At 41.6% G+C, this 14,113-nt stretch overlaps 1 protein-coding gene across 2 annotated transcripts in view; it reads right to left on the reverse strand.

Moving 5' to 3' along the window:
* lars2 (leucyl-tRNA synthetase 2, mitochondrial) overlaps positions 1 to 14,113 on the reverse strand; it is a 63,789-nt gene that overhangs the window by 24,224 nt on the left and 25,452 nt on the right. For both annotated transcript variants that reach the window (XM_058084548.1, XM_058084547.1), the window contains exons 13-17: positions 7,139 to 7,237; positions 2,425 to 2,562; positions 2,238 to 2,341; positions 278 to 457; positions 20 to 189 (exon numbers count right to left, since the gene is read on the reverse strand). In XM_058084548.1, the coding sequence (XP_057940531.1) occupies positions 20 to 189; positions 278 to 457; positions 2,238 to 2,341; positions 2,425 to 2,562; positions 7,139 to 7,237 (691 nt within the window). The remainder of the gene's footprint in view (positions 1 to 19; positions 190 to 277; positions 458 to 2,237; positions 2,342 to 2,424; positions 2,563 to 7,138; positions 7,238 to 14,113) is intronic.

The raw sequence follows: 14,113 nt of genomic DNA on the forward strand, positions 1-14,113 counted from the left end.
GTAACAGCTGTGTCCCTACCTCTTGAATAGCATAGTTTTTGTTCCGCCAGATCTTTTTGGACTCCTCCAGCTCCTTCTTCGTCAGCAAGGAGGGACATGGAACGTCACAGAGCTGACGAGCTTCTCGTAGTTTTGTCACGAGCTGCCACAGCCTGGACTGCCAGCGCAAGACTCCAGGAAGAGCGTCCTCTGGAGTGGAGTCCATTTCCGCATACAATTAGAACCACCATAAGATAAGACCAGTAAGATTCCGATTGGAAAGACGACACTATCTCACTTTTAAGATTCCAGAGGATGTCCTGTTCAGGCGGTGCGGCGTAGAGGATGTAGAGTCGAACAGTGTCCACGCCGTACTGCTGTACCACTTCTTGGGGGTCCAGACCGTTGTGTTTAGACTTGCTCATCTTCTCCCATATCACCTCCACCTGACCTCCTCCCAACGCCACTGGCTCTTTTCCTAACAAAGACAGAAGTAAAAGGTCAGTCCACAGTGGTGGCCTTTTTTTTCAAATTACTGTTCTGCAAATGCTGAGATGATGCTGAGATATGCCAACATGAGACAAAAGCTGAAGCATTATAATGCTGGTCCTCATATCATAGACGCCCCCAGACAAGATCCACATGTCCTTGACATTTCTTGAGTCAAAACACTCTGAAATTTTCAATTTAGATTTTTTTTTACCTAGGCCTAATGGCTGATGTGCAACAAGTGTGCAGACCAGGAGAACAAGGCAGGAGTCCAAGGGGCCAGCAGACCAAAACAAATGCAGGTCATTCATTTTCTACCGCTATTTCCTCACGAGGGTTGCGAGGATGCTGGAGCCTATCCCAGCTATCTTCGGGCAAGAGGCGGGGTACACCCTGGACTGGTGGCCAGCCAATCACAGGGCACATATAGACAAATAACCATTCACACTCACATTCATACCTATGAACAATTTGGAGTCGCCAATTAACCTAGCATGTTTTTGGAATGTGGGAGGAAACCGGAGTACCCGGAGAAAACCCACGCATGCACGGGGAGAACATGCAAACTCCACACAGAGATAGCCGAGGGTGGAATTGAACCCTGGTCTGCACGCTAACCACTCGACCACCGTGCCGCGCCGACTCAAAAGTCAAAGAAAAATTAAACATTAGACAATCATGCTTCTTGAGCATATAAAGGTTTTTTTTGGGTACCAGTGATGACTAACAGGAAAAGTGTGATGATAACCATAGAACCAGAAATGGAAATTACTGTGACAGAGCACCAACAACTTAAAGAGAACAGATTTCACTGAATGATATAGATATATATATATATATATATATATATATATATATATATATATATATATATATATATATATATATATATATATATATATATATATATATATATATATTCCATTGTTTTTTTTTAAATATATATATATTATAAATTTTTTTAAATTTTATTTGGGCAAATATATGAAACATTACAGTGCATTTCTTACATCAATCAAAATATCACTTTCCATTATTTACATTTGTATTCAACTATCATTATCATTATTATTGTTATAATCTTTATCATTATTACCATTATTATTGTTATTATTATCACCATTATTATAATCATCATTAATATTACCATTTTCATCATTATAGTTGTAACAATTTTTGGATTTTTTTATTTTAATTATTTAGTTTTACAGACTTCATTGCTTCTTGTAGAGTGCTGTATCATTCCATCTTTTGTTTTCTGAAAACTGCAGTATTTGTGCTTTTATTGTCAATTTATTAGGTTACTTTTTCGCTTTTTCGTGTAACATTTACATATCATTTCCTGGATTGCATGCATCTAATCTTGTGCATTAAAAAACAAGAACTGGAGACTGTGTCTGAACAGGTGATATTATTATTAAAAGTCATGTTCAATAATAATAATAATAATAATAATGTATGATAGCATTAGTGTGAATAGATAACTGTGTTCATTCATCGACTATACAAGAGCAGTTGCGAGGATCATTGCTTAGCATACAGAGACGTGTACGGAACGATTATGTGTTTTTATCCTTGGACCGAGTTACAGAGAGAAGGTGAAAATCTTTGCCATTTGAAGATAATTGAAAGAAAACGCCCTCAGATTTGCAGTGCTGCTTCAGTAAAAAAAAAAAATAATACAACAATAATCCTTAGTCCTTGTATTTATCGCTATATTTCCGACAAAGTCACCCCTTAGGGAAGCTTCTGATTGGGTCGAAATGTACCTGTGAAGTCAATCTCCTCTCTTTTTAAGTACTGGCCACTGTCTGCTTGTCGGAAAGTCTGACCTTTGATCAGACCCTGCACGAGTAACTTCCGAAAGGGCTCCCTAGAAGAAAAAAAAAATCAAGAATGAAATTTCAATTGTGTGTCAGTAAACTCACACAGCTGGCATTGAACAATGCGGTGTACCTGTGAGCCACAAGTCCCTGGTCCTTGCAGAAGTGACAGAGGAAGCGAGCGTAGTACAAATGCATGACGGCGTGCTCTTTGCCTCCAATGTAGACGTCCACGGGTAGCCACTCATCTGCTAGGTGACGCTCAAAAGGCCTGGAAGAACAGAAGATTGGGCTTGGGGAAGTGGAAAAACTACAAAAATGGCGCTCTACACTCTGCTGTGTAATACATGCACAGCATAAACAGACAGCAGTATGAAATAAGTATTGTTTTTAATTATATTTTATGGCTCCAGTGGGGGTAAAATAGCTCTTTTGATAGGAAAGGTTGCCGACCCCTGCCCTAAGGGATCCGGGAGTATGGCCTCTGCTCCTTCATAGTGAGAGGAGCCACTTAAGGGGGTCGGGAATCTAGTCTGGATGCCTCCCGGACGCTTCCCTGGTGAGGGGTTCTGGGCATGCCCAGAAAGGAGAAGGCCATAGGGAAGACCTAGAACATGCTGGAGGGACCTTTTTCCTAGTTATGGTGGTATTTAGCTGAATTTCATAAGAAAAAAATTACTCCTAGTACGAACTAGTCTAATATAACTTAGGGGTCAGCAACCCACGGCTCCAGAGCCGCATGTGGCTCTTCAGCCTCTTTGTTGTGGCTCCCTTCGCAATGCCAATTTGTTGGGGCCAGAGGAAACATGTTTGTCAACAAATGTAAACAAAGTTTACATTTAATTTACACAGATAGTATTTATATACATTTATCTTCTATATTAGCAAGATCCGATACTAGCAAGGGTACTCGATCAACTCCGCTTTTTCTCCTACTTTGATACCCCAAAAACCTTTTGAAAGTTAATAAGATATTGTTTTTGAATTATGTTTTGCGGCTCCACTCTATTTTCCTTTAGTGAGCAAGGAGGAAAAATGGCTCTTTTGATAGTAAAGGTTGCCGACCCCTGCCCTAAGAGATAGGGTGAGGAGCTTCAGGGAGTACGGCCTCTGCTTCTTCATATAAAGAGGAGCCACTTAATGGGGGTCGGGAATCTAGTCTGGATGCCTCCCGGACGCTTCCCTGGTGAGGTGTTCTGGGCATGCCCAGAAGGGGGAAGGCCACAGGGAAGACCTAGGACATGCTGGAGGGACCTTTTCCTAGTTATGGTGGTATTTAGCTGAATTTCATATGAAAAAATGACTCCTAGTACTAACTAGTCTACAATAACTTAGGGGTCAGCAACCCGTGGCTCCAGAGCCGCATGTGGCTCTTCAGTCTTTTTGTTGTGGCTCCCTAGTATTTATATGCATTTATCTTCTATATTAGCAAGATCCGATACTAGCAAGAGTACTCGATCAACTCTGCCTTTTCTCCTCTGAACTACTTTGATACCCCAAAAACCTTTTGAAAGTTAATAAGATATTGTTTTTGAATTATGTTTTGCGGCTCCACTCTATTTTCCTTTAGTGAGCAAGGAGGTAAAATGGCTATTTTGATAGTAAAGGTTGCCGACCCCTGCCCTAAGAGATAGGGTGAGGAGCTTAATCATCCAGGAGTACTGCTTCTACTCCTTCATATAGGGAGGAGCCACTTAAGGGGGGTCGGGAATCTAGTCTGGATGCCTCCCGGACGCTTCCCTGGTGAGGTGTTCTGGGCATGCCCAGAAAGGAGAAGGCCACAGTGAAGACCTAGAACATGCTGGAGGGACCTTTTTCCTAGTTATGGTGGTATTTAACTGAATTTCATAAGAAAAAATTACTCCTAGTACTAACTAGTCTACAATAACTTAGGGGTCAGCAACCCGTGGCTCCAGAGCCGCATGTGGCTCTTCAGCCTCTTTGTTGTGGCTCCCTTCGCAATGCCAACTTGTTTGTTAACAAATGTAAACAAAGTTTACATTTAATTTACACAGATAGTATTTGTTTACATTTATCTTATATATTAGCAAGATCCGATACTAGCAAGAGTACTCGATCAACTCCGCTTTTTCTCCTACTTTGATACCCCAAAAACCTTTTGAAAGTTAATAAGATATTGTTTTTGAATTATGTTTTGCGGCTCCACTCTATTTTTCTTTCGTGAGCAAGGAGGTAAAATGGCTTTTTTGATAGGAAGGGTTGCCGACCCCTGATCTAACTAATCATCATTATACCATTTTTTTTCATCTTCTTCCAAAAAAACTGGTTCCTTATAATAAACAAATAAAAATATTGTCGTTCCTAAGAAGAAATTTGTGACAATTGTTGTGTTTTGATTGAACGTATGGACACATGCTTCTTATCTATGAGCTTCTCCACCCATCTTATTAGCAGAGAAGTGCTGATGGAGAGGAACATATAAGATGATGAGCCGAGTCGGGGCATCATGTGGTTGGCATCGCAGGGATGATGATGGTCAGCACATGGCTGCTATCTACAATATATGTGTCACGTCACGCATGTGGTAATTACCCTCCCCCACATCTCTGTGTGCGACTGGTGTCTGGTGATAATTGAACCTTGGGATAAAGTTATGAACTGGCAAGGCTGAAAATAATTTGGCCTGCGAGCTGGCATCAGGCCAGCACTCCTCTAATACATCACACACACACACACACATTCTATTTCCTCCTCTCGCTTCCTCAGCACGCCAGGCATCCTACTTTTCATCACTTCCGTACACATAAGACTCAGCAGGCCGACTGAAATGCACAAATAGTGTAATTGCTTTTTCTGTTGTGCCATAATCTGCTCTGCTAAGAAAACTGATGGGAGCAGGAAGTCCCCCCCCATCCCCTCCCACCCCACCTACTTCTAAAAGCAGCTTTACAGCTTGGTCAAGAAGATGGCAAAAATACTTCTCTTTTTGTTAAGCTTTGGGTATCACCAGCATCCCGAGCAGGTGACAGCCATGCCTCCATAATGTAATCTCTATGGGCAGAGAAGTCCACTTTGCAGACAAATGTGCCTGTGTGTGCAACCCCCCCTCACCCACCCGCGACAGAATTTCAATATTATTGACAAAATAATATTTATTTATTCATACGAACCACTGTATGAGTTGCTGGCACCAGCATCATTCAAGCATGAATAAAGACCCCCCCGCCCCACCCCGCTATTTGAGAAGCAGTGGCATCGAGACCATAATATACATGCTTGAAATAGCAAAGTGGGAGAGTGGGTGGTATTTGACATAATCATGTGCTTGAGTACATTTCCATGCGCGTACATAAACCAACGGGATGTAATAAAAAATAAAAAAAAAGTCATATCATAAATTCGGCATTGATTGACACCATCTGCGAGGCATTGATTGAACAATATGTTTGTTATTGTGGGTGTAGTTTGCAGTAGTGTACAACTGCACCCGCATCATACTGAGAGCTGTTGTTATTATTTAACTGCAGTATAATAGGGCTGCACGGTGGATGAGTGGGTAGCAGGACTCACAGCTAGGAGACCCGAGTTCAATTCCACCTCTGTGTGGAGTTTGCATGTTCTCCCCGTGCATGCGTGGGTTTTCCCCAGGTACTCCGGTCTCCTCCCACATTCCAAAAATATGCTAGGTTAATTAGCGACTCCAAATTGTCCATAGGTATGAATGTGAGTGTGAATGGTTGTTTGTCTATATGTGCCCTGTGATTGGCTGGCCACCAGTCCAGGGTGTACCCCGCCGGAAGACAGCTGGGATAGGCTCAAGCACCCCCAGCGACCCTCGTGAGTACAAGCGGTAGAAAATGAATGAATGATATTGATTTTTTTTAGGCGCAACTAAACCCTCCTGCTAGCTTGACTTTGACGTTCTCCGATTTTGGATCAACTTTTGCTAGAAAGTCATTCCTTCTTTTATTTGGAGTTTGCATGTTCTCCCGTGCATGCGTGGGTTTACTCCGGGTTTCCTCCCACACTCCAAAAACATGCTAGGTTAATCAGCGACTCCAAATTGTCCATAGGTATGAATGTGAGTGTGAATGGTTGTTTGTCTATATGTGCCCTGTGATTGGCTGGCCACCAGTCCAGGGTGTACCCCGCCCAAAGATAGCCCTTGTGAGTGCAAGCGCTAGAAAATGAATGAATGAATGATATTGATTTTTTTTTTAGGCACAACAAAACCCTCCTGCTAGCTTGACTTTGACGTTCTCCGATTTTGGATCAACATTTGCTAGAAAAGTCATTCCTTTTTTTATTTATTTTCTTTTATTTTGTTTTATTATTAGGGTCACGGGGGGAATGCTGGAACCTATCCCAGCTGACTTCGGGCTAGCTGCTAGCAAATTGGCAGGGCACATATACACACATATATAGACAACCATTCACACCTATGGACAATTTGTTGCCTCCAATGAACCCTAAAGTAAGTTTTTGGAATGTGGCTGAAACTGGAATACCTGGAGAAAACCAGGTATTCCAGGTTTTCTCCGGGTTTCCTCCCACATTCCAAAAACATGCTAGGTTAATTGGTGACTCTAAATTGTCCGTAGGTATGAATGTGAGTGTGAATGGTTGTTTGTCTATATGTGCCCTGACCAGTCCCCCACCTCTCAACTGAAGTCAGCTGGGATAGGCTCCAGCATACCCCGGCGACCCTAATGAGGATAAGCGGTATAGAAAATGGATGGATGGATTGAGCTCCAGAATTCTCTACCTCCTCTCATCAATAAACCCCATACATATTTTAAATCATATATTGTAAATACACACACCACTAATAAATGATAATATAAGTTGATCAATTAATTAGAGTCATAGAAGGCTGCCATCCATACCTTATTGTGTTATGTGGGTCGACGTATCTAAAGTAATACCAGGCTGAGTCCACAAACGTGTCCATGGTGTCAGTCTCCCTTTTTGCTGGGCCGTTGCATCTGAAAGAAGTAGAAGCGGGACAAATAAATAAATAGAAATCAGACTAGCAACTTCGCAGGCCAACAGATAAGCGCCATTGTTTTTTTTATGCCCGGCATCTTTATGTGATATTTGTATGTGATAATGTGTGACGCTGCCTCCATCTGGCTGTAGAGGTCACGTTCCTGTAGACAAGCACAGCTTAAAATCGAACTGGCACCAAAACATGGGTCTCTTGCCCCGACTCGCCGGCTGTGCTAACAAGGGAACGGACAGGCGGGCTAAACACACACGATCATGTATTTGTGTTGGAAATGTCACCCTGCACCCCCTTTTTTTTTTTTTTTTTTTCCAGCCAAACCAGAGACCATTTGGTTTGTAATGCGAAGCTGCCAATACAACTTTTGACAATACACAGTAAACAGAGCTAACTTTCTTTTTATATTGAAATCAGGGAGTGGAACAGGGAAGTCATCTGCTTATCGTTTCATCATCAGTCTCAACAGAGAGAGTCCCAGACTGCAAAAAACAACCGATGCATGTCTTGGTGTATTTTTCCGGACCATATGTCTTGTCTTATATCTGTCTACCTGTCTAACGTTTTACTCACACAGAATGTTAGGCACACATTTAGACGCAAACACCCTTGGCTGGTATCTACTATACCAGTCTACTAAAAAGCCTCTTTGACAGAGATCACCCCAAACAGCCGAGCCATAAGTGTAGTGGATGCCATCCACGGTGATGCCAATTTTCTAATCATTTTTTTTCCATCCAAATATAAACTAAATATAAAAAGCTCTAATTTTCCCTAATTTATATAATGTGATAATTGAAGTACCGTAAAACGGGGTTATAAAGGACGGCGAGGTAATAAGGGACAATTTTCGGGAAAATGTTTTAAATATAATTCTGCCTTTTCATGTGAAACAGGAAGCTGCTTTGTGTTGTTTTTTTTGAAATAAGATTATGTTATGTTATGTTATATTCGTGAACAAACCGTTTAAAAAATGTTTTCACAAAAATTGTCCCTTATTACCCCGCCGTCCCTTATAACCCTGTTTTACGGTACCATATTTTCTGGACTATAAGTCACTTCGGAGTATATATATAAGTCGCACAAGGCCAAAAATGCATAATTAGGTAGGAAAAAAACATACATAAGTCGCAAACTACTCGATCAAAACAGACACTATGGTAATGATAATGGTTTAATTTCATTTGAACATGCATCAGATTACAATTGAATGCATCACATAATCAGTTCACAGTTCCACATGTCCAAAAGGAGTAGGAAGAAGCAAAGCTTATTAAATCCTACCCCTCCATCTGGTACTTTTACAATCAGTAACTGTTACATTTGTTCACTTCCTGCCTTCCTCATATAATTTAATGTTGTTTTTTAATTATTTTTTAATATTATATATTATATATATATATATATATTTATTTATATTTTATTATATTATATTATTTTTATTTTATTTTATTTTTTTGTCACATACCGAAATAAATAAATAAGAAAAATAATAAAAGAATAGAGAACAGGCTGAATAGGTGTAAGATATGCTATAGCAAATGTGAGACTTCCCTTGTACACAGGAACCCCCTGGCCTCTGTTACAGCTTCCAAGGTTTGATTTCCCCGTTATGGCTCTGTTGTAGCTACTTTGTGGGATCTTTGTGTTAAATGGGCTACTTCGTCCCACCATTCTGTGTCATGGCAGAACAAAAATCACAAGGGCTCGTATCGAGGCTCTGATTATGAAACACGAGCATGGGGTTGCCTAGCAACGACACACAAAGGTGCAGCAAGGTTAATATTTGGAAGGCTGACATTATTTCATCAAAATGAAAAAGCCAGGAGCCACACAAAGGCTATGACCAAAGAAGCCAAAAATAGAAGAGGAGACACCGGTTACATTTGCTGAAGGAGATTTCACACATTTCACCTCACACCAGACTGACCAATAGGAGGCCAGAAAAGATGGAAAAACATGTCGGCCCTTTTTAGAGCCATGAAATCTGCCCCCTTAAAAGAGACTTTTTATGCTTTTTCCACTTTTCTGACCTATAAATGTAGTTTCAATGTTGTAGAATGTTCCAGATAAAATGATAAATCCCTGTTTATTATCAACTTTGATAAAAATAGCGGTACAAAGCGGAAGTGTTTCTATGAGGCGGGCCTTGGGGGAATACATTAAAACAACCCGTTTTTGCGGGAACCATGAAATCCAAATAAATACAGCTGAATAGGTGCAGATTCTGGAAGAACTATAAAGCTTTGTATGCTGGTTATTGTGTGTAGCTGCTCTATCGAAGTCCACAATTCAATACAAATCATCGGTTCCCTTTATGGGAAAAATTTAATTTAAATATTGTATTTCAGCTGAATAGGTGCAGATTCTGGAAGAACTATAAAGCTTTGTATGATGGTTATTGTGTGTAGCTGCTCTATAGAAGTCCACAATTGAAAATCATAGGTTCCCTTTATGGGAAAAATGTAATTTAAATATTTTATTTCAGCTGAATAGGTGCAGATTCTGGAAGAACTATAAAGCTTTGTATGCTGGTTATTGTGTGTAGGTGCTCTATAGAAGTCCACAATTTAATACAAAGAGCTGAAAAATGAACATCATAGGTTCCCTTAATGGGATAAATTTAATTTAAATATTATATTGTAAATATTTTTCATGCATATAATATTTCAAGAGGTACTGTTTTTGACGCTCTCTATTCTCCAGCAGATATCTGCAACTGTGCGTCAGACGGACGGCACGCTAAGTCTCCATTGCCGTGTCCCTCTATGCCACTTGCGGCGGCATAGCAAGCAAATAACACAGACAAGAATGCGAGGTGCATTCACTGACATTTTTTCCCCATCCATTGTAAACATATCAGCGACTCACTTTCGGGTCTCGGCCCACCAGTTCAGAACCACTGTATGTAGGCATACACATGCACAAATAGGATGCTATGGAAGCACACAGAGCAAGGTGTCAAGAGTTAGGGATCTGCACCCCAAGGCATGCCCTCGGCAGTTATGGAGAGCAGAGAACCTCAGCAGCGCCAAGCAAGCAAAGTGACCCATCTCTAGCAGAGCAAGACTTAATTACCACATTAGCCTCTGCCAAGTAAGAGCTATTGTTCGTTTGTGTGTGTGTTGGCAGTTCTTAATGAATCTGCTTTCAGTTTTATACAAGAAACAATGTTAAAAGTTCTTTTAGATGCTACTGAAATTTTCTGGGCTGCACGGTGTTCGAGTGGTTAGCACGTAGCAGGGCTCGACAATAACGATGTACCGATGGCCCGGGGCAAGTTAAAACAAAATTGGGGCAAGTAAATCCAATCATTAATATTCCCGTCGGGCAAGTACACTTTAGCATGCCGTACTGCCAAGAGTTTTTTTTAAAGCGGTTCTTGTTGGGTGTTGGTAAAACACGGACTGCATAATTCCGGTGGTAATTTGCAAACCAATCCTTGCAAATCTTGAAATGGACCAATCAGAATCGTTTATTTAGACCGCGGTCCGTAATCCACAATCCGCGTTTTACCCACACCCGTTCTTGTTCGCGATCAACCAATCAGCGATCGTTTTACTAGGACAACATCTATCATGGCGTCCCTGCCAACATCGTCTAATTCTTCAACAACTTCTGAAGGAAAACAGCAAAAAGTGATGAAACAGTGCCTCCTAAACAAGTATTTTATTAGCGGTTAGCAAATCAAATGATGGCACAGGTGAGTGAATCACATTGCTGTGACAATTTGAAGTGGTCACAATGAAACACCACCCATTAGATCCAATACCAAGTGCTGATTTTGCACAAGCTACAAAACCTAGCGCTTCCATTTCTCTGTGTATTTTTCTCACCTTTGCTTCACAAATTATTGTTTGACCATTGAGCATTTTTTTCTGGATTAAAAACACTTTACTAGTACATAAATGTGTCAAATGTTTCATTGTGGTGCACAACTTATAAATATCACTGCTTACTACGACTACCATGTGTAAGGTAGCATGGCTTGCCATGTTAACATACATCTACACTATTTTTCAGACATTCCTCCAAATACAATGCATCAGTACTATTATCTGATGAATTATCAGCATATATTGATATATGATATCATTATGGCAGTCTTTTCATTTTACATGGGGCAAGTTCGGGCAAGTAGTTCTCACCTTAAGGATTCCCCATGGGCAAGTCATTTTGGTTTTTAATGTAGAGCCCTGCGTAGGCCTCACAGCAAGGAGACCCGAGTTCAATTCCACCCTCGGCCATCTCTGTGTGGAGTTTGCATGTTCTCCCCGTGCATGCGTGGGATTTCTCCGGGTACTCCGGTTTCCTCCCACATTCCAAAAACATGCTAGGTTAATTGGCGACTCCAAATTGTCCATAGGTATGAATGTGAGTGTGAATGGTTGTTTGTCTATATGTGCCCTGTGATTGGCTGGCCACCAGTCCAGGGTGTACCCCGCCTCTTGCCCCGAAGACAGCTGGGATAGGCTCCAGCACCCCCCTATGACCCTCGTGAGGATAAGCGGTAGAAAATGAATGAATGGACTGACAACGGCTGCACGGTGGTCTAGTGGTTAGCACGGAGGCCTCACAGCAAGGAGACCCGAGTTCAATCCCACCCTCGTTATTATATATTTATCATTATTTATCAAGGCTGTTTTCTAATTTCATTTAATCTTCTTGCAGGGATTATAAACCTTGACTCCTACTGTACCACATTATTGTACTGCCTTATCATTGTCCTTTGTATTTAAAATTGACAAAGAATACAGGAAGTGAACAAATATTGTTGTCAATTGTGAAATAGGGAGGGTGTAGGATTGTTCCTTTTTATTTGTACGATGCGATATATTCCAGTGTAACTTGTATGCATGTTCAAAAGTAAAGTAAACCATTACCATTACATGGTTAGCAATTTTCTGCCAGCTGTCCTCCCTCGCTCTACTGGCGGCGGCAGCGTTGCTTTTGGCAGTGATGATGTTTTTTAACTCCTCATAACGCTCCATAATAATTACTTGCGCCTCTTATGTAAAATACACCGGCCTGAATCACTGCATTTATGGGCAGAAGTAGAATAACATGGCGTCAAACGCCCCCCCCTTTTATGTGAATACATACAAGCACAAAGCTGAGAACTGGACTTGTGTGAATCTGTTTGGGGGGTGGGGAAAAAAAGGCCTGAGTATGTTGACCCAGTTTTTGCAGTACAGGGCTCTGGTCTGCCAGAGACCTTTCGGTAATGCCAACTTGGCAAAGTATATTTAGCGGGTATTCAGACCCCTGTAGATTTAGTTTTTTTAGCTTAGGGGTCGTCAAACAGAATGACATACTTGCTTATGGTGCAACGAAACAAAAACACAACACATCCACAGCAAGTTAACGCATCACATAAATCAACAACTAAGTGGCAAACACAAAACTATTAATTCCAAATGCCCGCAAGGCATGCTTGGTAGTCCGGCTGCAACATCCTCCTTGCTTACTTCTCTGACAACCTCATCAATATATTTTGCAATCTGGCAAAAATGCGACCAACGTGGCAAAACAGTACCACAAGCTACCCAGCATGCCTTGCGGTGGGATTTTTTTGGCATGGGTATTGTCTGGATGGCTTTTTTGCACAAGCTAGAGATTGCATCTGACTATTTTGGAAACTCAAATGTGCCACCATAGTAAGTGGTAAACATAACATATAACTCAAAACTATTATTTCCAAATGCCCGCAAGGCATGCTTGGTAGTCCAGCTGCAACATCCTCCTTGCTTACTTCTCTGACAACCTCATCAATCTGGCAAAAATGCGACCAACGCGGCAAAATATTGTGAGAAAGACTACCACAAGATACCCAGCATGCCTTGCGGTGGGAATATTTTTTTTATTGTCTGTACAAGCTAGAGATCGCAGCTGACTATTTTGGAAACTCAAATGCGCCACAATAGTCAGTGGTAAACAAAACATATAACTCAAAATTATTATTTCCAAATGCCCGCAAGGCATGCTTGGTAGTCCAGCTGCAACATCCTCCTTGCTTACTTCTCTGACAACCTCATTAATATGTTTTGCAATGTGGCAAAAACAGAATCAGATATCTGAAGCTGATTTTGTTGATGGAAAAAAAAATTGAGTCAAAAGGCTGTCAAACAGATGAGGCAGAGGAGTCATCAACCACCTCCACGAAAAGGCGTCTTCATCATGGATTGTGGCGCTCCATCTGTTCAGTCCCCAACGCCTGTAAGCGTGTTAAATAAACCACGCGGCTTTGTCTTTACCTGGGAATTTACAGAACACAAACCGGCCGCCGTGGGCCGGGCTAAGCTGAGGCAAGGTTCAACTGGCAGACCCTGAACTGACGGCTGAGCAGACGGCTGCTTCACAGCGCTGCAGAGCGTGGACCGTTGTGTTGAGGAGAAAGGATATGACTTCCTCAAGGACACATGAAGCTCCATCTCAGCCGCCCCGGCTCTCATCAGCGTGTTCTTCTGCGTTCCACTCAAAAGTTTAATTGGACATGCTCGACGAGTGAAGGGAACAAATTTCCACCGACACTTAACAACGCAAGGGGAGACGGGGGAGTGAGGCGATAACGGAGTCTTTGCGATTGCAGCCATCAATCACCTCTGATGGGGGAGACTTCTTGTGGCTTTGCGGAAGCGTGTGAAAACAATCTGATGACTTGTGCCATCTGCCGCTGAGCGGGCCATTGTTTTAATCTACATGGTGCCACTGTGAATACTTTGATTTAGGGAACGGATCCTCATGTCGACGGAGGGCGAGTGAAGACAACAGAGGGGTAGTCAATCTGCATTTTTGATACACGGTTTGTGCGTCATTATCATCATGGCGCCTTTCATTAGAACAGGGGTCTCAAACTCAA

The sequence above is a fragment of the Doryrhamphus excisus genome, chromosome 10 (assembly GCF_030265055.1).
Source record: "Doryrhamphus excisus isolate RoL2022-K1 chromosome 10, RoL_Dexc_1.0, whole genome shotgun sequence".
NCBI classification, from domain to species: Eukaryota; Metazoa; Chordata; class Actinopteri; order Syngnathiformes; family Syngnathidae; genus Doryrhamphus; species Doryrhamphus excisus.